The following is a 24,817-nucleotide window of genomic DNA, read 5'->3' as shown; positions in this document are numbered from 1 at the left end:
TGTGATGAAAGCTTCAATCATAATGGAAATTTTAAAAAAAGTATACGAGGATTCATGCTGGAGAGAAACCATTTAAGTGTGAATTATGTGATAAAAGCTTTACTCATAATGGAAATTTGAAACAGCACATGTGGAGTCATACTGGAGAAAAACAATACAAGTGTGTTGTGTGTGACAAATTGTTCAGTTGCAGCAGATATTTAAAGAATCACACGAGGATTCATACTGGAGAAAAACCATTTAAGTTTGAAGTATGTGATAAAAGTTTTACTCGAAATGCAAATTTAAAAGAGCACCTGAGAATTCATACTGGAGAAAAGCCATACAAATGTGAAGTGTGTGATAAAATGTTTACTCAGAATGGATATTTAAAACTGCACATGATGATTCATACTGAAGAGAAACCATTCAACTGTGAAGTATGTGATGAAAGGTTTAATTACTTCACATATTTAAAACTGCACATGAGAATACATATTGGAGAAAAGTGATATAAATGTGAACTGTGTCATAAAATGTTTCAGCACAATCGACAATTAAAACTGCACCAGTGGAAAGATAATGGAGAAAAAACATAAAAGTGAAATGTGTGACAAAATGTTCAGTTGCAGCTGATATTAGCAGCAGAGAGGGCAGACAGACCAACTTTTACAAGCGTCCAAATGCCGAAATAAACCCTAAAAAGATTAAAAAAATAGCGTCACTAACACCAAACCAAAACCTCTAACCAGCCGAGAGTCTCTCTTGGGGTTTAGTTTATTTTGTTACTTTATCGTTGTCATTTTGTGTCTTTTTTTATGTGTGTTTTGTTTACCCGCCGGATGCCTCATTGAGGTCGTGCCCTCTCTGCTGCTATTTTTTTAATCAAGACCCACACGATATGTTGTTCTGGGATCATGCCGATTTATTGTTATAAATCCGTGTGGGGTTGACTGTGGTCGTGAAAAGAAGTTTTTAAATTTAATTATATCCATGTCACCGCCACACCAAGTTTGATGAATATTTCGCAACGTATGTGTGTCTACTCCGTTAAATACAGCTAAAATATTACAGCTATCTCTGATTACTTTTGGTATTTGTGTGTATCACTGAGTAACATAAATCATATCAGTGTTTTTATGCCTTCTTCGAGAAAAAATCCTAGCTGGATTTGATTGTTTCTCTAGCATTACATCATCATACACAACTAAATTTTTATTGGGTCCATCAAGTTCATCAACGGACGGCGCTTCATCAATATCAGTTATAAATTCAATAACGTCTTCACCACGCTCATCCAACAGCGCTGCGTTTTCATTAAAATCTTTAAGCACATCATAGCATCTCTGATCATCAACTGATGGCGCTACCAAATACAACTTATCCCATTTTAACCATCTCATTATCAGATTGAGTAGCAATTGTGTATTACATGGATTTATATTGTGTGAAGTGCAGGACGCGTACCCTGACGGATACGCTAACAACTATTACAACAAGCAATAAAAGGTCAGCGGTTACAGGTAAGTGTACGCAGTGTGGTACAAAGAAATTTAAATTTCTCTCCGGTGACAAGTTAGCATTAAAAAAAATAAAAAACGAGGAGGTGATATTACAGCAAAAATTGGGAAAACTACCCGGGACTCCGTGGGCTAAATACTTAGGAGAAAAACACCTCCCAGGATATAATTACTGTGGCCCTGGAACCCGACTTGATATCAGACTTGATAATCAAGATCAACCAAAACATGGCGAATATCCGATAAATGAAATTGATAAAGCGTGTCATGCTCATGATGTCGCATATAAAAATAAAGATCTGCAGCATAGACACATAGCAAATGTAAAATTAATTCATGCATTAAATTCCATAAAAAATAAATCCTTCAAGGAATCATTAGCTAATTGGTTAGTAAGGTCCGCAATGAAAAGTAAACTACCGGTAGCGTTAGGTGCTGGTAATTAATTAATCAAATATTATAAATGGAATCGATTTATTATAGTCCAAGGGGATACTGGAAGGGTAGAGCAGCAATTAGTAAACTCGCTGAAGCAGCAGGTGTCAAACATGTTACTGCTGAAGCGTGGTTAGCCCAACAGGCAATATGGCAAATTTATTAACCACCGCCTAAATGAATCGAGTACGCACATTTCAATGTTAGTGTTCCTAATGAAGTTCATCAGGCTGATATATTATTTCTCCCACACGATACAATTAAAGCACGTAGACGTCAAATAACGTACAAATACGCGCTGTCATTGAAGTTTTAAGTAGATATAAAGATGCAGAGCCGCTATCAACTAAAACATCTGAAGTGGCTTCTGCGTTTGAACGAATTTATCAATTTATCTACGATGGCCACAACTATTACAGGTTGATCCCGCTAAAGAATTTTTTGGTTCAGTATCATCGCTGATGAAGCGACATAATGTCAAAATACGATGAGGGCATACTGCAATTCATCGTGATCAGGCAATGGTTGAACGATTTAATCGAACACTTGCCGAGCAGTTATTTGGATATCAATAGACGAAGGAAATACTTCAGGATACGAGATCTCGCGAATGGGTTGCAAGATTACCAAGTGTGATAACTGCTTTAAATAATGAGATTACTCGAACAACTAACATGAAACCCATTTTTGCAATTACAAGTGCGCATATACTTGTGCAACGACGTGATTTTTCAGTACAGCCAGTACTGGGTAATATTACTGTAAGATATTTATATGAACCCGGTGAACTTGAAGGTGGTAAAAAAAGAGCCACTGGTCCTACCTGGAGTATTACGACGTACAATATATCTAGCATAGTAAGATCTGCTGGCAGACTTGCAATATACAGACTGGATTCAACTGCTCCTCAACGTGGATTTACACGTTAACAACTACAGGTGATTCCCGAAGACACTCAATTACCACCGCAATCACTTAACTAGCTCCTCTACGCCGATTACACTCAAGACAGGTCAACATCGTATTTTTTCTTGTATGGCCAAGACTACTATCTTTTCTATCTACGGTAAATTTTCTTGGATTATTACTCGAGTAATCCACATCATTATACAATTACAGCTGGCACAATGATTATTCTGCTGTTGTTTCAGCGCGTTGATAAATTCAACATCAAGGTCAAAATCGTGTTGTTGTTTTTTTTTTTGTCACTTTGTTTATAACCAGCTAATATTTTTCTTATTATATCACTATCATCGAAGACACCGCCAGTGGTTTCTTTAACGTCTATGACAATTCTCCACAGCTGAGATACTCTTCTGACAAAAGACACTGCGAGATACACTAAATTTGACCATTCGATGCGATCATTGACGATCCAAACTCGCGTATCAGAAATAGTTAACCCTTGAGATGAGTGAATTGTCATCGCGTATCCTAGCGTCTATGCGCAATGCATCTTCAAAAATATTGACATCAACTAAAACAATATCATTTAATACGAGATTTTGTTTCTCGGTCTGTCCTGGTATATCAACATCAGTATTCTGCCGTCGCGTGTCTTTTGGTCGATAATCAGCGGACTGGTAATTCTGGAATTTTTTCTTTATGTAACTGAAACAACCGCTGTTGAAGTGTATCACGAACTATCTTTCTACTTGCCACTATCAAATCATTTGGTCTCCACGTTTGCAGAAAGTTGTTCATTGAAGTTTCTGAAATTATTTAACGCATTATTTCACATTGAGATTTATTCGGTTGTAGTCTGATCAATTTCTTGACCTCGTTTAATTCTACATCGAGTGCTCTATGATCATCGGTTATTTCTTCATAGTAATCAACAAAATTCTTTAGACAATCATGTGGAGATGGTCCAACAGAAGGTGGTGGTTGACCATGATCGCCACACATTATCACGGCAGTGTTTTTCAACAACAGCCAATCAAGAAATATTTTTAATGTTTCTAACGGTACCGTACATATTTCATTGCCAAACGATAATCCTTGGAATATATTTTTCTCCCATTCGATCAGAAGTCCATGCGTCACACTTGTATCTGAAAAAGCTGTGATAGGTACATGATTGCACTCCTAGTTGTTTCATTTCTCTTGCGAGTCTGTGTGTAGGTGTTAGCACGATCATATCTGAATTCTGTTGAAATAATTCGATCGCTCGAGTCGTCTTACCAGAACCTCCAGGTCCGTTTAGATAAACGGTCTTGTGTCTGGATACTGCATCATACACAGATGCCGCACTCGACATTTGTCTAGGCAATAATTCTGATTTGTAATAAATATCCTTAATCGTAACATTGCGGATTCAGAATAATTATACAACATTACTTCTTTTATTCTCCACGAACTCCATGATGCATCGGTGTTTGTAAAATGAGTCAGAAATCTCAAGTAATTTTTTTTTCGAAATTTTATTTTTCGAAATAAAACGAATCTGTTGCAACTCTAACTGCAGTGTCAGGGAATCTATTTATCATCGATACTAAGTTTATAGAAACATAAGCGAGCATTGAAGATCTTAAATGAGTAATGCTGAGGTGACTCGCCATCAGTATAACCAACAATTGTACCCAGCCTTGTTCCGTCAGATAAATAAGCGTTTTCTCGAATACATCTCTCGCTGTTGTATCAGCGGTTATAAAATCGTATTCAGCATTATCTAGAATTAATCGTGCTTAATGTCGTTTATGATGATATGCCCCACCTTGAGTGAATTTACCAATAATTCTTCTACCGAGATCCTTAGCGGCGTTATCATCATCAGGTCAGCTTCTGATATGATATAATTGCCCTGCTTACAATCAACGATATCAGTATTTTACGATCAAGCATATAACGTAACAGTACAATTGGTGCCCAGCGTTTTTCTGAAAATGCCTACCAAACCAAATATAACAAATAGGATGAAGACTCTTAGTAAACTCGAATGATACTACACGAGCGAATCCGGTTAGATCAAAATCGGGTAATGGTCCATTTGTCGATTATCTTGTCATCTCGTTTGTGGGGTGTCCAAATCTTTTAAAGTATCCAGAACACTCTCCCATTCCAAGAAAACTTCCCGGATAACAAGCAACCATATCAAGGGAAATAACGTCGTTGTAATTATACTTAGCATTCCACAATCCGCCGTATCCGTATTCACAACAACTTAATTTTGCGTCTTCGAGAAGTTCAAATCGTGTTGGCTTTCACGAATTCTTTTCTCTGGCAAAGTGAGCTGCAACTAATGGAACGGTGAAACAGTTGCTCAGCAATTCATCAATATTGTCAGATGAGAATTTCTGCGCAACATTTTTCATTTCTTCGTGGAGAGATTCTTTACGATATATTTCACCGTTTGTTCGTACAAATTGATAGTATTTTTCATCATCTGAGCTTTTAAATAGCCACACTGACACAGGATCGTTTTAACTTATTTCATTAATAAAATCAAACATGCCTCCTTGGTAAAATCTTACAATTCGATCTCGTGGAAACACTGTTTCTGCGCTGGTCCATGCGTGAGCGTTATGATCAACGATATTTATCGGAGCTCCTTTCGATTTATATTTCGATTCGCAAAATTTTTCTCCTGTTATTGTTTTTACGGTTATTGGGAATTTTAGTGTTTTCTCTAACTCAGCAACATCGTTTATTGTAGCTCCCTTATCGCTGACTGAATCAGCCCATTTGTTTATTTTTTCACGTAGATTCGTCAGACCGTTTCCACGCATCGCATTTGTAAAATGCTCTGTTACTCGTTCGGCTACACAATTTATTTTTCAAAATTTCATCTGTTTCCGGTTATCAAAGCTGGGTTTTTCATTTATTGGATAGATTCCATAAATAACTGCTGTTACAGGATACGCTCGCTCATAATACGGTTTGTCAATACCAGTCAACATTCCTGGTTTGGAATTTCTACTCAGTATGGTAATTTTTCCATTATGATAAACATATTTGTACGGATAATCCAATTTATCTGTTTCTGTTAGCACAACAAATTTTACTCTGAATAAATATTTTTTATTGTCAAGGTAGTTAATGACAGTTGCCTCTCGTTTGTCATTCATCATAGCATCGATACACCTAATACAAAATTGATACTTGAGGAAATGGTCATAAAGGCAACACAAGAACAACAACAGCAAGCAACACTAACATCAACTACAACCCCTCAGACTTCAACAACGATGTTGTAAACAACAACAACAACCATGACACCCAACAAACAACAGAAGCAACAACAAACTCGACCACAAAACTATAGAAACCCAACTCTCAACAAAACTAACCCAATCAAAGGGGAAAGTAGCTTCATTATTCCCCCGACCAGCCAATAAAATTCTCTGAAAAACAATGTACTTGTAGCACCAAAAAAAACAAAAATATCCCAAAGGGGAAGAACCTCTCCCAAAAACGCAACAAAACAAAACCAACGAACTCAAGCCAACCTTAAAGGAGACCAGAAACCAATGTAAATATAGAATAATAATAAAAGTACTATAGCAGAAAACCTTATTCTGAAGTATCATCTGCGACCGTAATGCAAATATTTAAATATTGGCCTATCTTCTAAGAGCTGAATTTCCGTGACCTGGTATGCAAAACTTCCGCGCCTATTCGGTTACTTTCGGGATGTGACGTCATAGTAGCGACTCCTGCAGCCCAAGTGGGAGTTGCCAGAGTAAAAGACAATACCGTTTTGCGTTGCTTACGGGTGTAATAGAACATTAAGAAAAGCCTGTGGACATATTTTTTTTTCTTTTCCGAAAGATAAAGGCATCATTCGTACATTATTACAAACGAGTCGATTTCAAAGCAACACCATACAGCACTATGTGCTCGTTACATTTCTCAAAGGAATGTTACAAGAGGGATCATGAAAAAATAGCAGCTCAAAGATACGCAAATGCTAGGCCTAGACTAAAAGTTGGCGCTGTTCCAGACATACCTTTGGACATTTTAAATCCTGGGAAAAGAGTTAAACGTGTGAGTTACGAAAACAGGCAGAAGGACGAGTAAGTGACCACAAAATGCAACAATCAATCCACATCTTTTATCTAAAACAGCAGTGCTAAAAACAAATCTCATAGCCCGACACCCTGGGCTCCTTGTGGTTTTAGTTCCAGCCCATCCTGTATTCAAAGTGAGGTGCCCGTCAGGCTTGTCGAAACAAAAATTGTTTGCCTGAGGAAACTTTGATCGCGCTGGTGAAATGAGTAAATGTATTTTCAAGAGGTTGACATATATGCCTTAACACGGCACAGTCTAAATCAAATCACCACAGTCCTAGGTGAAATTTAGATTTGATTTTAATCAAATGGAAGCTTTGCTAAAAATAAGATTCTAAACCTGTCGTGTTTCTAGAAAACACAATTTTCAGTAATCTTATAAAAATTAATTTTAAAAAAAAATGCATTGTATACGTGTAGTATGCATAAACGGTAATCTGTATTAACTGGAACTGATATAAAACTATTCCTTGGGCAGTTTAAAAAGCAGCGATTAAAAAAAAAAAAGAGGTCAAAGTTTCACATTAACTGTCTGACAATAGAACGGGGGGGGGGGGGGGGCTATTTACCCCCCCCCCCCCGCCCCCTTGCCCCAATGTGTGACGCCCATATGACGTGCCTTTTCTCGCTGTGATACGCCTTATTATTCCCCCATGACAAGCCCCTTTTGCATATTCTGGTCAGTTCTGGCTAAATTGTAAAATAGCTAAAGTTTTGATTTAAGTACGCAAACAATAAAGCCGGTGTGACTAATGAACATAATCCTTATCCTTGCATTGCTCTTGTAAAAAGGACTGCCCTTCGGACATACTTCAGAGAAACCATGTTCGACAGTGTGTGTATGTGTAAGCACCAGCAATTGATTGCCAAATAAACGATACCTATTTTGTTGTTACTTACGATGCCATGGACTTCATTTTAACAGTTCAAATCTGCAGTCACAGGATACCGTACATGTGGCAACTGTTTTTCTCAAGTTTTATGTCCCACCTTATTTTCTTAGGTTTAAGTCTTAATGCAAGTAACACTGTTTGCTGAATAAAATATTTATTCAGAATTAGTTCTTTAGGGTCACATATACTGCATGGTATATTTTGTTTTATTCCTTGTAATTTAATCATGGTAATTAAACTTTTCATATACGGTAGAGGAATGTCAGGTGTTAACTTGCCGAGTTTCTTTGGCGGAAATGGAGATGCGATTTTGTTTGCAGAGAAAATTTCAACGTGATCATTCATTTAAGCTAATTGGTGACAATTTTATTCTTTTAATTATTTTTTTTTTTACTATAGTACTGTTGTAGTTGTTTAAAGAATCTGAAATTTACTTGAATAGTGTTTAATCTTCACGTTCTATTTACTGAAGAAGAAAAAAAAGAAGAAAAAAACTGTTGTATAATATTAAGTATTTCGTCCAGTGCCGGGTTTAGACGTTTGTGCGTGTGATTTGAATTTTTAACGTAGCTTTAACAATTTTTCAGTCATATCGCTACGATGTCAGCAGTGTGACAGTTTAGACTGTGGATTGCATACGTTATATTTAAAAATGGTTTGGGGTTGGGGTTTTTTTCTTCTGACAAACGAAAATTGACAGACATAATGTAATAATCGGGACATCGCTGCGCAAAATTGAGAGATATTACGAGATCGGGATGTAGATGAGGAAATACCCCCAAAATCGGGAGGTTTTTCTCCCGGCTTGAGAGTTGACAGGTATGAACTGTCCGGGCTTGTGGAATTTCATTGAGGACTTTAGTTTATTTAAGTCACCAGCCCGGGGCCTGTGCCTAACAAATTTCTTTTAGCACTTACCAGTACAGTACATAAACTATTATATCAGACTGCAGATTCAACTTTTGAATGTGCAACCCAAATGTGGTCTCCTGTCTGCCTCGCTCGCCAATCTTTATGTTTGTATTCGAGGACTGGCTAGTATAGCGTCACGGTACCACGTGATCTGTCGTCTTATCAAAACTCGGAAAAACTCGGCAATTTACGGAATTGTGGTATCTTCCACGCAATATAATCACTACCCGCTTACGATATTTAATTTATAAACGTTGCAGTCGAATTAAAATCTGTAGAGAATTACATAGTGAAAGGAAAATTTTGATTTCTAGTCTCCTTTAAACAAAACAAAAGAAAACAACAAAAACAACGAAATTAATACAAATTGACAAATTTAAATAGTACTTTTATAGTATACCACATAAATTTTGAAAACCCTAATGATAATCTAATAAAACGGAAATGGAGCCTGAAAAACTCTTGAACATTATGTCCATTAACACTAATGGACTCAATAATATAAAAGCGGACAAATTAATCCAAATGGCAAAAAAAAATATGATTTACTATGCATCCAAGAACTTCATCATACTTCGCCAAAACTAACTAAATATATAGAAGATAAACTTGATGCTATCTTCTTAAAAAATGTTCACATGTTCAGGAGTTGGAATGATAATAAATAAAAACCTACTCAACACCAAATGGAAATCATTTGACACACCCGCTGTACTCAAAGGCAGAATACTACATCTGTTATAAATAACTTGCAATAAAAAAAATCACTTTCTATCATAAACCATGAGATATATGCAATCTTATAATACAGTCATAGGCGACTTTAACACCATAACAGAGGATATAGAATTACAGGACTCACTTCCTCGGATAAAAAACATTTAAAAATAATAAAATAATTTATCACTAATAACAACTTGACAGACTCTTATAGGATACTTAATCCCACAAAAAAGGACTACAGTTACACATATGGTAATGAAAAATTACGACTAGACAAAACTTACATTAATACATCCTTTAAAAACAACTTAAAAGACTGTAAAATAATAAACGAACAAATTTCGGACCATACACCTATCACAATTACTTTAGAAAATCAAAAACCCAACAAATGGGGCAATGGACTTCGGAAAATGAACAATGCCATTTTAGAAGTACCCAAATACCAGCATGAAATTATTGAACTATTACAAAGTATTGATCACAACTTTGCATATTATTGCTGGGACGAAATGAAATCGGAAATTGTTAACATTACCAAAAAATATTCTAAGATGACAGCCCAAAATAATAGATTAGTAAGTATCGAAAATCATGGCTGAAAAGTATGACAACCTATACCAAATGGGAAAAAATATTTACAGTAAAGAGGAAATCAGAAAAGGAGCTGAAAGGAGTATCACAAAAATGATTGACAATGACAAAACCTTTGAAGGAAAAAATGAAATTTTAAAATACATAAGAGATTATTATGAAAAATTATACACCTCCCTAAGTATAAGTGAAGATGAAATTCAAAATTACCTTAATAATATTAATTTACTCAAGATCTCACAGAAGTCTAAATAAAAATGTGTAGAAGAAATACAAGAATTTGAAATATCTGAAGCCACAGAGCAAGTATCTTTTAAAAAATCTCCAGGCTCTGATGGAATCACAGCTGAATTCTACAAAATGTTGAAAAACAATACATTACACCACATTTAAAAAATATCTACAACACTGCTCACATAAACAAGGAAATGACTGACACCATGAAAGAGGGAATAATTTACACTATTTTTAAAAACAAAGGATCCCACGAAGAATTCAAAAACTGGCGCCCAATATCATTGTCGAACCTTGATTGCAAAATACTTAGTAAAATACTTGAAATAGAGTTAAGGAAACTATGGAAGAAATTATCAACCCCCATTAGACGTGTGGAGGAGAGAATAGAAACATCGCAAATAATACACTATCTATTAAAACGATCTCAGAATTCATGGAAACAAACAAAATGGAAGGTGAACTTATCCTGTTTGATCAGGGAAAAAAACATTCGATAGAATTGAGATAAGTTATATAATAAATGTATTAAAGAAACTTGGATTTAGTCCTGCATTTATAAACTGGATTAAAACTTTATACTTCGACATAATTTCTACAGTACAGACAAATGGGGCACAAACTAAATCCTTTCAAATTACATTTCCATGTTACTGTATGTAATTGGAATTGAAGGGCTACAAAATGCTATACAACAGGATAAAAACATAAAAGGAATAAATTTACCTAATATGAATTACGAATGCAAAAGTTTCCAACATGCAGACGACTGCTCCAACACCATTACAACTAAAACATCATTACGAATGCAAAAGTTTCCAACATGCAGACGACTGCTCCAACACCATTACAACTAAAACATCATATGTTCATCTAATAACGCAATATAACCTTTTTGGAAAGGCTTCAGGATCGAAAATAAACGAAACAAAAACGGAAATACTTCCAATAGGAAATGGAAGGAAAACCCTGTTGGCCTCCCAACCCAACAGCTAAGACACCAGGTTAAAGTCTTAGGTATTATGTTAAGTAAGGATAGTAAAATTCTTAACTTCCTACAAATAAAAGTGAAACTTGAAAAACACATAAAATTTGGACAGACAGAAATATACGTTTTGCCAATAAAATACAAATAGTTAAAACCTACCTGTACAATTCCATATTGTACAAATTTAATATAATATACTTCGATATACTATACATTAATAAGATTGATTCCATTATTATGAACTTCCTATGGAAAAAAGTACATAAAATCGCTAAACACACCCTACAGAGGAAACCGGAATTGGGCGGTCAGGGCCTATCCAACCTCCCACTAAAACAATACACTAACATATTCAAAAGACGTAATAGCCTTACAAAAACTCCAACATACTTTTGGTAGGGAATATATATATATATATATATATATATATATATATATATATATATATATATATATATATATATATTCGTTTGGCAAATATCTAAACCATATCACTGATATATTCCAAAACATTAATAATCTTAAGATTTCAAAAAGAACACCAAGATGTGTATTCAAAATATCCTTAACAATCACGAAATTTAAAACAATACAGAGTGTATGGAACCTAATTAATAAATATGATATTGAAAAAGAAATAATACTCAACACGACTCTCACACCGAACAGCATAGAAACAAAAATTACAGATGTTGACTGGACTTATATATGGAAAAAACTATAATGATATTGAAGACCCCAATAAAAAAGGAAATCTTTACCTATATTTACGTAATGCATGGTGGACAGGGGAAGTAGCCCATCAAAGAAACCTAATACATCATCTACCAAATTGTTTACTATGTAACACAACAATGAATAGTAAAAAACATCTAATGTTAGAATGCAACAAATTTAACAACCCAAGACATCTAATCATTAATAAAATCAATATGGAATATTGAAAATTAATGTAGACTATATATTGTTTACAAATGGAATCAATGACAAGCAATTATACAAAGAAGTAACAAACTTCATATACAACATAATGGAAGAAAGAAGGAAAAATTGGGCCTCAGAACTGTACAATTAATAACAACTACCAAAAATTATCCACCAAATACTCTGGAGAGCCCCAAAAGGCTAGTTTTAATAACACCAGAGAGAAAATTTGAAAGCCGCGTGGCTACTTCAACAAGTCAGATTACAATTTTTATCATACAATAACATATTAATAGGATGTTTTCCGTCACGACCGCGTGATGGAAGTTTTTAATCCTATTTCAATACCAGCTGGTTACTGCATGGCCTTACTACTCAGACAAACGTAACAACAACAACAACAACAAAACACAACCTTTTCTATTCATACTAGACATACTGCATCTGCGGATAGAAATATCCGCTGCTGCATCAGTCTATGGATATATGTTTTATGCAAGTATCCAAATCTCAACAAGCAAAGAAAACATTTGACCTATAAAACACTCACTAATGGTGGAGGTGTATTATAAATGGGAAGATCATATTTGACATCCTAAAGGATCCCATGTGAGATTTCTCCACTATTATTTTCAACTATCACAGTCTTGCAGTCATGACCTCAAAGCACTTCAAGAAGAACATTAAAAAATATACAATAGACGTTCTGCACCTGTGAATATAAATATTCACCACTGCATCAGTCTATGAATACATGCTTCGTACATGCATAAAAAATCTCAACAACTAAAAAAAATTATTTTTTTTTTTGATTTTCAAAACCAGAATTAATGGTGGAGGAGTATCATGAATGTGGAGGTCACTTATTGACAATCTAAAGGACCCCAACAAGGATTTTTCCACTATTACTCTAACTTTCACAGTTATCCTGCCATGATCACAAATAATCCTATCGAATATGATTTGAGTTCACCCATTCTTTTGAAAATAATATTAAACAATTGACAAAATGGTCAAATAAGCTGGTAGCGGGACTGAGTACATAGGAAAGTCACTCAATGACATCCAAAAGGAACCCTGCATAAACCCCTCTGCCACACTATATAATTCAATCAAAACTCAGTCAAAATTTCATTACCAAAAAATGAAACAATCTCGTTTTCAATAACGGCGGGGCGGGACGGGGAAGGTCAATCGTGACTCCTACAAGATGATCCAGACCCGCCTCTCCGATATAACAAAATATCTATCATTCAATGTTGAAGGATGTTTTCCATCACGTCCGTGTGATGGAAGATTTCAATGCACTCTTTACATCAAGCTCAACAACAATGACGGCTATTACAAAAGAACAGCAGTTTGAACCAGTCGGGGGACTATCACCACCACCACCACCTCAACTATCACCTACGTTGAGAAACATTGGTACTACGACTGAAACATCAATTCATCAAACTTAGAAGTCAAGAAAAAAGCTTAATTTAACTCCATCGCCGCCACCACCACCTCAACAATCCGTGTCACCTACAATTACACCAACCCAATTTGACCAATCGGAGCCTGCAAATACGACCACATCACCACCCAAACCAGCAGAACCAGCAGACCCTAAACATAGTCTGTATGAGGCAAACAGACATATTGCCTGGGGATACACGGAGGATTATGGTTTAACAGAAATATGGTACAACAAAGAAGAAGCTACACTCTTTTTGGATGAATTGAATATCCGTATACTCAACAAATGGGAAGATGAAACAACCACCACCACTAAGCCAAGCAAAACCAAAGTCAAAAGAACATTGACTGAATTCAAAAAGAGAGGTGAATTACTCCAGGAATGTCCACTAAATCTAGCCGTCATGATTGCTACCATTGTGAGAGTCCATCATGGATTAGAATCACCAAGCATAGCATACCAGGTTCGAATGAAAGACTGGATTTTGAAAGACCTAATTGAACCAGGCCCACCAAAGATCGCCCCCGGAGACGCTATTCACCGCCAAGAAACTTCATCAATGCGGGTGGAGAACCATACAGAGGTGCCCCACCTAAACAGTCCTTTTAAGGGCTACAAATTTGCCTCTTATCTAATAGAGAAACCTAAATTGGCTTAGTTTCCCTCCTTGATTTAACCAAAAACTTACAAATTTGAACCTTTGGACCACCGCTCAAAATTCACAACTACCAAAAACCTAACAGTGACACAACTTTTAAATGTCGCTTAGACATATTAATTTAAATAGGGAAAGTAGGGACTTCTCATGTACACCCTGTACTAGATTAGATAGATTAACGAGGAAAGTAGGATTCTTATGAATTGAACTAATTGCAGAGGTGGCTAACACATTATTGGTATTATCATCGTCCATTAGTACAACTGGACTTAATTTGAAATAAGTACGGGCTGGCGTTTCAGGGAGTATTCAACATCCGTGGCTGGCTTGCCGAGTGGCTCTTCCTCCTTTTCCACACTCGGACGTCGTACACGTGGCAGAATGTGGAACGATTTCCACCTGCCACAAGCCCAGGTGTTCTAATGTGACGTCATCGCTGCCGACCAATCGCAGCGGGCGTTACATACAGCTTGGGTTGACACCTGGGGCAGTTCAATCCAACTTTACTAACATGAGTGCGTGGCGTGCTTTCACTGTTCCCACTTATGTAAGAGCCTTACATTTAGATTGTTAAGGACAAATAGTCCTACAATTTAGCGGCTATAATCAAGAAGTACTCTGTGAGTACATTAAAGCCTGGGGGATGTGGCACCATTCCTTCCCCCAGGAGTAATCAAGAAGGTGCCACTCGCACCATTAACCAGATGTACATGTCTAATTCAGACGCACACATCTATAATACTACTCAACAACAAAAAACAATCAAGCTCAACCATACTTGGAACCACTGAATTTCAAACAAATGTGATCACAATACTAACAAATACATATCAACATAAAGGACTATTACAACACAGTACAAAACTTAAAATATCCAATAACTAAATCCTATGGATAATCAAATAATATGATTATGGTCACAAATATATCACCCCAAATAAAATACATCCACAATAATTCAATAAATTTAATGAGTGCCAAGGCACTACCAAATAAAACTAATTATATGGAGTCTCCCAGCATTATTTTATGAAGTAAAACCTCCAACATTACAAATGTGGTCTCATCATGAGCTACGGCATATTCAATTTAAAACTTAAAAACACGATGGATGTTTTCCATCGCTTCCGCGTGATGGAGGTTTTCAATCCCTTTCAAGAGTGTCCATAGCCCACCCCATATGCTAAGGCATATTTTACTGATAGACACACAACATGCACGCAAAAACAAAAACAAACAAATAGACACCTTATTATTTTGTAAGGGTTTATTCATGATAAGATAGATAAGAACAAAGACTCTCTTGGAGTTGACTTAAAAGGCCGTTCAACAAATATACTTACAACAACAACAATACACTATAGACCATGCACACATGGATATTAGACTCTGGCAGAGTCACTGAATACAATAATAAACTATATGGACAGGGAAGGGACCTACTCCATAGCCGTACCTAGCTCATGGAATAATAGTACGACCCTAAATCTAAACTACTATGATGGAAATCAGGCCAAATTTATGCTGTGACATAGGGAAGATAGTATATCAAGTAGTTATATGGCTCTAAAAAAACTTACTTATTTGATGGATAAAAAGTATAGCAACCCTGCTAAATTTATACCACATTATTGTTTTCATACAATAATACTTATACACAAACGGGAGGACAGGGGAGACCCACACCAACATACACTTTTTTAAAAACATGGTGTCACTTCTAGGTTCTAACCAGCCGTATATGCTGGGACGGAGCTAAGAGGTGTCAACATATTGACAGAGTCAAGGCATATAATTTTGAACGTTGACCATACGTGAGATGAGCCATCTGTGCGAAATTTTCTCTTGGCGTCGTGAATTTTATTAATCAAACTTTTATTTTTCGGATCAACTAGATCTTTTATTGGCAGGTTAGGATATATTCTGTCAAGATTAAATTTATCTTTAGAGGGTTTGATCTTGGATAATCTATCGAATTCGTTCATATTATATTTATGACAAACATTTAAATTAAAATATTACATATATGCAATGTCTCAAACAAGAGATAAATGCCGATGGCTGATGATGGGTTCATTGACTCCTTGTAATAAATCCCGTGTAAAAGAATTCTACAGGTATCACTTGCAAGGCGTTCGTAATGGGAATTTAGGACCAATACCGTGTCTGCGAATTGGTGTCGGAGTTAGCAGCAAAACACAATTGTGTGCACAATGTGTTGCTAAAACTTACAGGGAACTTAAGAGATATTATGATAAAAAAATAATGACAGTGACAGAGCTATAAAGTGTATAGAGGATTATCTAAGTAAGTTCTCAGACAAATTATGATTTAAACAAATAATATTATTATATAAATGAGCTAAGAATTTGTAAAGCATCCTATAATAACAAAATGCGAAGCAAATCGTGATGGTGTAATCAGACACTGTGGGTTGAAAAGACCAGTTGGTTTTGTTAATAATTATGGTTGTCTCATGGGAAGAAGAATTATCTCTGTCACCGATTCGTATACGTGTGTTACAATGGGGTGATCAAGGATGGTCTTGTTGACGCAGACACTCAGAGCAAGTCTTTACCCAATCTGAGAATTGTCACGCAAAGTCAAAATTGTAGATTTGGAAACACTGGCTGTAATAATAAGATTCCTAGAGCGATTAAATCATTTATTACAGAGACTGGCGAAGAGAGAATTTTTCAATCAATGTTTGCAGCTGGCAAATATTTTGATATTAAAAGATCTTCAATACATTCTGTCGCGGAAAATATAACCAAATCCGCTTTCTCTAAAAAATATAAACAAAAAATCATTTTCCAATATCAGTAAGAGAGATAAATGTCAAGCCAAGCTATCGCTATCAAGTGGTTACCTCGATTATATTTACTAACTATTTATTTAATTTTCTACTTTTTTTGGTCAGAAATTCACATTTACATACTACTTATTTTCGACTTGAAAGAAGTGAGATAAATCTGTAAGATATCTTTCTCCGTAGATCGTGATTCATTTTTGTAGTCGTAATTAGTTACTTAACCATCAACATCGTAATTAATATCAATGATGTAACTTAATTGTATAATAGTTCAAATTAGTAGTGGGATATTTATGGTTTCTAACTTACAAACAGAAAAATTAACTGCAGTTACATTGTACAATACAATACAATAGGTTATTTTTAGATCCGTTGCGAAATATACATGTATTTTATTTGATGACTAGCAGAAATTATTACATAGTATTGTAATTTTATGCACTTCTGCCAGTCGCAAATAAAATCAGGATACAACCATTATTTTATCAAGGCAGAAATTATATAGTTTTGTAATTTTATGCACTTCTGCCAGTTGCAAATAAAATCAGGATACAATCATTATTTTATCAAGGCAGAAATTATTATATAGTTTTGAAATTTTACTCAGTATTGTCTGTATTACACTCACATAGAAGTAACTGTTTTTTTATCAAGACAGAAATTATTATATAGTTCTGCAATTTTTCAGTACTGTCTGTATTACACTCACTATATGATAATTTTTGAAACATATATCTGTCAGATGCTTCCTTGGCTCGTTGCTAACGCATTAAACTATGATACTCGACGTCTGGCGATCGAGTTCCATGACCGACAACTGTCGGTGGTGACGCATATTTGCGATTTTTATAATTAATTGAGGGCTCCGCCAAAGCCCTCGAAACTCAATAGAAAAAAACACACCCCTACACTCACCACGTGGTGGGTGCACGATTTTGCATCACGCACCGGTTGGTTATTGGGGGAGGGTGTGTAAAACCACTTCAACAACAACAATCCGCTTTTAGACACTCCTGTAACTGTCAGGGTCACTAGGATAACCGCAGATCTCTGGAATTATGAAAAAGAACAATCAATTTTACCTAACTTTACCCAGTGACAGTTACATGGAGGTGTTTCCCCATAATACTTTGTGTTTTTACACGGCCAAATTACCTCAAGTCATCCAATTAATCACGAAGCCCATTGGGAAGTGGCTTTGGTGTAAATCGTTCACCCTACACAAATCAAAAACATCACTGAAACTCAAAACACTTTTGAGGTCGAATTTCCGGACGACACACTGCAAAAAGCCATGATTAACACTAAAAAACATTTAAAATTCATTGCAAATTGAGCAGTACCCAACACTGCTCCTCCACTGTTCATCTATGAGTTTAAAACTAATTCAGGACATTATTGTAGCGGTCAACATCTGGTGGACGCAATTGTCGACAGAGTCAATACAGCATTTGATAAAGTTCTGACCAAACTAAACAAACGTGTCACCATTGAGTACCATAAAGTGGCGCGTCGCCCAGTGATTAAATTTCAAAGTGAGGAAAAAAAACATATGTATTAGATTTTGTCCTGAATTGTATGCCAGTATGGGAGGCAGCTCAAGATGATCAAGGATGTCAAGAACATAAGAGAAATGCCAATCATTGACAACAACTCGAAATTTGTGAAACATTTTCGTTTCCTGGTAGAACTGAACCAATGACTCAATTTGATCTTTGTGCACTCCGATGTGATGGAATACAACGTGGTGGGGCACTCCTATAAATGCCCTGGGCGCTGCCGAGTCAAGCATTCCTTCTTCCTTGAGTAGATAGTATACTATGGTTATGTGAATAGTATAGTAAGGGTTTGTTTTTCTCCTTTTCGTGTGTGGATAATATGATATGATTATGTAGATAGTATACTAAGGGTTTGTTTTTCTCCTCCTCATGTGTGGACATTAAATTTTGGTTGTTTTTTCTCCTTGTCGTGTGTGGATAGTATATTATGGGGTTCGCGGCATTCTACACAGAATAAACTAAGATGACCATAGAGCTGTTTAACCAGTTAAAGGACAGTTGGTACTGGATGATGGATGCCGCCTATATGGTCGAAAGGCTAGAGAAGGAATGGAGGGATCCAGTTAGCAAGAACTTTGTGACAAGTCACGTGACCAGTATGAAACTAGCCAGGAATCTGGCTCAGGGCAACATCGAAGAGAAAGTCAAGAAGCTATGAGGTTTCATTCAACTTTCGTATGTGAGAGTGGGTAACTTAAAGGAAGCCCTTGATAATGTAATGAAAGTCACGTGTTTTTTTTGAAGACATACTGCATCGGACAGAGTGGTCTTTTGTGAAGCGGGGGATGGAACAGGTAAAGAAAGCAGAAGAACTAATGAAAAAGTGATGGAAGAAGAACTGAAGAAGATTAAAGAAAGGTATTGTAAGGAAAGGAAGGAAATAGAAAAGAGAGAAAACAGAGGAGTTTGAAAACGAAAACTTGATGAAAGTGCTGGAAACATTTAGATTGATGGGCCATCCAGACTAGATATCAGAGAAAGAGAAATAGAAGAAGAAAGGAATGACTGAAAAAATGAGGTGTTGGTGGAAGAAATGGACCAAATTGAAGAACCCAAAGGTCCTTTTCAAGGCCACTCATATGCCTCGAAAAGATTTGCTTTCTTACCTCTTTTTTTTAGTTTTGTAGTTGTTTGTCTGATGTCTATTGTCTGTGTTATGTTTTAACTCTGTCTCTGACCAGCCAAACCCGTTCCTACCAAGCGTTCAAGGTTTTTTCCCCCGCTGTTTGGTTCGATTGAGGTCAGCTCCTTGCTACATTGTTGCTCATCGTCAGTACCGTCACGTCACCTTACCTGTTCCATTCCTATTGTCCCTATATTAATTGCAAGTCCCATTGTCGCTATACAGGCCCACGACCTTTTGACTCTTTTTTCTTTTGTTCTCATCTACACTCCAGAAGTCAGAAGACGTTTGAGGAAGAGAAGAAGACCTATGCGTTGCCCTCTATGTTTACAAATGATGTTGACAAAAACCCAAAGGCCCTTTCCAGGGCCACTCATATGCCTCGTAAATATTTGCTTTCTTGCCTAAACATTTTTAATCGGTTGTATAAACGTTTGTGTGTGATAGATTGATCTTCACCAATATATGTCTATATGTTGTATGTGTTATATATGTCTATGTCATTAACAGGTTGAAGTTGTCATCTGTTATATTGGATATTTCTTACACTAAAAATTCTTTGTAATGGTTCAGTCACTTGTAAATGAGCTAAATGTTTGCTATAATTTCTCTAACAGAACAGATACACTATTAACGAAGGTATTAAAATGATTTGTATTATCATCGGGGATATACAATTGTTGCATCTACCATCAGAATTCAAGATAGTACAATATTGCAATTCAACTGTTAACATTATTTTTCTTTCACTCATTTTCATTCGCTTCGACTGTATTACAAATATAGGTCTTGCCTAACATTCCTGTGAATTTGATTTTCTAACCTTGCTTTAAACAGCAGAGTAATTTATTCAGTATGTGCATAAAATAAACCCACCAAAAACAACGTATTACATAAATTCATGAGTGGTATGTAAATAAGTTTATCTGTTTAAATCAAAATAAATTCATTTTGAAAAATTGTTTCCAAAATTTAACCAATATAAAAGTTTCAAAAGTTTGTAATCATTGTTCTTATAATTAGGAAATATATACAAATCACATTAACAGTCATTAATAAAATTTATATAATATACTACACGTACCTAGAAAATATTTTATAATATTTAACTTCACTACCTATCTGAAAATTAACTTGAAACTGTGATCAAAGTAAGGAAAAAGAAAGAAGAAAAAATATGAAAGTGAAAAGAATAATTATCTTGTCTTTTAATTTTGCCGATAAGTAATTTCAGAAACCTTACACATTTTTAGATGTACCATCTGATATTTAAAATACAATATAATCAAAAACCAATGTCACAAAATTATTTGTTGTCTTATTATTCACGTAACTTTCCCCGCAAAAGGAATTTAAGAAATGTCTCTATTGATATCCTCCATCATACAAAGGCACAAATGGAACTAATTTGTTGTTGTTGAGTTTAATTATAGTGGCGTGCGCACAATTGTGCATGTGCCACTTTTTTTCTGACTGCACCGCAACCTGCTAGTTGTTCCTGTGGAAGGGAATGGTGCCACCTCCCCCAGGCTTTTATGGGTTCAACCCTGATAGTTTGGCCTCTGTTTGTGGAACTAATACAAAATCACTTGCTTGCCTACTTCCTTTACTTACACTTACACTTACACTTACTTACTTCCTTACTTACTTACACTTACTTACTTACTTACTATAATTCGGTCATGTACGTCGAATTACAAAAAGTAGCCGCTGTGTCTGTTTATATTGTTTGATACGGTCACGCAATTTCTTGAGAAAGTGCGCAGCAACTATGGATTCCAAATTGTTGCAATATGTCAAGTTGCAGCCCGACAGTGATATGAGTGGAGACTTGGCCTAGAACAAGTTTGGAGTAAAAGAAAATTAAGTGTGAAGTGTGTAATAAAATGTTTGCTCATAATGGAACTTTTAAACAGGAAATGACCATTCATACTGGAGGAAAACCATTTAACTGCGAAGTATGTGATAAAATGTTTACTCGTAGTATAAGTATAAAGCAACACATGCGCATTCACACTGGAGAAAAACCATTTAAGTGTGAGGTATGTGATGAAAGCTTTTCTCATAATGGAAATTTAAAACAGCACTTGAGGATTCATGCTGGAGAAAAACCATTTAAGTGTGAAGTATGTGATGAAAGCTTTACTCAGAATGGAAATCTAAAACAGCACATGGTGATTCATACTGGAGAAAAACCATTTAAGTGTGAAATATGTGATAAAATGTTTACTCGTAGAAGAACAGTAAAAGAGCACATGGTGATTCATACTGGAGAAAAACCATTTAAATGTGAAGTATGTGATAAAAACTTTTCTCAGAATAGAATTTTAAAGCAACACTTGAGGATTCATACTGGAGAAAAACCATTTAAGTGTGAGGCATGTGATGAAAGCTTTACTCGGAACAGCAACTTAAAACAGCATATGAGGATTCATACTGGAGAAAAACCATTTAAGTGTGAAGTATGTAATGAAAGCTTTACCCAGAATGGACATTTAAAACAGCACATGAGAATTCATACTGGAGAAAAACCATTTAAGTGTGAAGTATGTGATAAAATGTTTGCTTGTTTTAGAAGTGTAAAAGAGCACATGCACATTCATACTGGAGAAACACCATTTAAATGTGAAGTATGTGGTGAAAGCTTTACTCAGACTGGAAATTTAAAACAGCACATGAGGATTCATACTGGAGAAAAACCATTTAAGTGTGAGGTATGTGATGAAAGCTTCAATCATAATGGAAATTTAAAAAAGCACATGAGGATTCATGCTGGAGAGAAACCATTTAAGTGTGACTTATGTGTTAAAAGCTTTACTCATAATGGAAATTTAAAACAGCACATGTGGAGTCATACTGGAGAAAAACCATATAAGTGTATTGTGTGTGACAGAATGTTTAGTTGCAGCAGATATTTAAAGAAGCACACGAGGATTCATACTGGAGAAAAACCATTTAAGTGTGAAGTATGTGATGAAAGTTTTACTCGAAATGGAAATTTAAAAGAGCACCAGAGAATTCATACTGGAGAAAAACCATACAAATGTGAAGTGTGTGATAAAATGTTTACTCGGAATGGATATTTAAAACTGCACATGAGATTACATATTGAAGAAAAGCCATATAAATGTGAACTGTGTCATAAAATGTTTCAGCACAGTCGACAGTTAAAACTGCACCAGCAGAAACATAAGGGAGAAAAACCATAAAAGTGAAATGTGTGACAAAATGTTCAGTTGCAGCAGATATTTAAAGAAGCAGACAAGGATACATACTATAGAAAAAGTATTTAAGTGTGAAGTATGTGATGAAAGGTTTAGTTGGTGTAGAAATTTAAATGGCAAATGGCCAGTCATAATGGAGAAAAACCATTTTAATTGAAAAGTGTGATAAAATGTTTGATCACAATGGATATTTTCAACTGCACATGAGCATTCAGACTTGATGAAAAACATTTAAGTCTAATGTTGTTAATATATGTTAATTAACCAATTATTAAATACTTAGTGATATATTACTTTTGATTCCACATTGGAAAACAATAACTCATTTTCATATAATAATGAACATTTCAAAGATGATTTTGTCTAAGTTTTGTTCATTAATATCTTGTACAATACAAATAAACCATTCTATGTTGTAGTCACACGGTTCTGTCAGGCTTTGTGTAACTTTATTGATTAATATCTTTTACAATACAAATACACCATTATGTGTTGTAGTCACATGGTTCTGTCAGGCTTTGTGTAACTTTATTGATTAATATCTTTTACAATACAAATACACCATTCTATGTTGTAGTCACATGATTCTGTCAGGCTTTGTGTGACTTTATTCATTAATATCTTTTTCAGTACAAATAAACCATTCTGTGTTGTAGTCACATGATTCAGTCAGGTTTGAATTGACTTTATTCATTAATATCTTTTTCAATACAAATAAACCATTCTGTGTTGTAGTCACATGATTCAGCCAGGTTTGAATTGACTTTATTCATTAATATCTTTTTCAATACAAATAAACCATTCTGTGTTGTAGTCACATGATTCAGTCAGGTTTGAATTGACTTTATTCATTAATATCTTTTAATGTCAGGCTTGGTGTGACTTTATTTGGCTTTTTGTGGCTTTGTCAGTATTGCCTTAAAATGTTATGATGCAGTGGAAAACTAATGGTGTACATGAGGATAAATACAGGGGGAAAATCATTTAAGAGTGAGGTATGTGATAAAATGTTTAATCAGTGTGGAGCTTTAAAATTTTGCATGAAGATCCATGATGGCTGGAAGTAGATCATTGCTCAAAGAATTTTTTTAGACACAGGCCCAAAGCTGGTAACTTCAGTAAACTAAGAAGCCTTTACTGAAATTCCACAAGTCTGGATGCCAATTTCCACAAGATTAAAATTTCCCCTTTTTTAATATAGGTCAACATTGCAATAGCTAAAATTTGAATATGAATTCAGTTGGGTTTAAAGGGGTTTGAATCTACTGTGCATGTTATTAGCATGCATCAGTGCACTAACTAGGAACTGGATGGTCCTGATGTTCAAACTTCTGCTGGATTCTCTGAATGAATACTGGTTAGAACAAAGTTGGCACACTGATGCGTTGTTTGTCCCATTTATTTTTTTTTTTTGGTGTGCTTCAGAAAGTAAAGCTCCATCAACCAAGAATTTTTAACTTTATTTTTGTTTGGCTTTAATAAAGGCTGATTGCTTCCTAAATCAGAAATGAATTATACTTGAACTTTATTCTGACAACTGAAATCATCTTGTTCTGCATTTTATATTATGCAGTAAAATTCAGCTTCCAAGAAACATTGCTGCTGTTGTATATTGCAGGAAAACCATTTGAGTATGAAGTATGGCATGAAAGATTTTCGTTCAGAGACATTATCAAATATTTGACAGTGTGATCAATGACAGCGAAAGGAGTAGCTTCTAAAAAACAAAGAAACCCCTTAACCCAAACTTACAGTTCACCATTAGCAGTTT

At 35.4% G+C, this 24,817-nt stretch overlaps 1 protein-coding gene across 1 annotated transcript; it reads left to right on the top strand.

Annotated features, from left to right (window-relative positions):
• Positions 1 to 35: 35 nt before the first annotated feature.
• Positions 36 to 23,872, top strand: LOC149789765 (uncharacterized; the record flags this gene model as incomplete). Its single annotated transcript, XM_089973114.1, has 3 exons — positions 36 to 487; positions 19,444 to 19,603; positions 21,682 to 23,872. Coding segments are annotated over 3 exons (1,962 nt in total), but the record flags the coding sequence as incomplete, so codon positions are not given.
• Positions 23,873 to 24,817: the final 945 nt, after the last annotated feature.

This window comes from Sinohyriopsis cumingii, chromosome 10 (assembly GCF_028554795.1).
Source record: "Sinohyriopsis cumingii isolate HCF-2022 chromosome 10, ASM2855479v2, whole genome shotgun sequence".
Classification (NCBI taxonomy): domain Eukaryota; kingdom Metazoa; phylum Mollusca; class Bivalvia; order Unionida; family Unionidae; genus Sinohyriopsis; species Sinohyriopsis cumingii.
The sequence above is the reverse complement of the archived record's forward strand: the minus strand, read 5'-3'. Positions and strand labels throughout refer to the sequence as shown.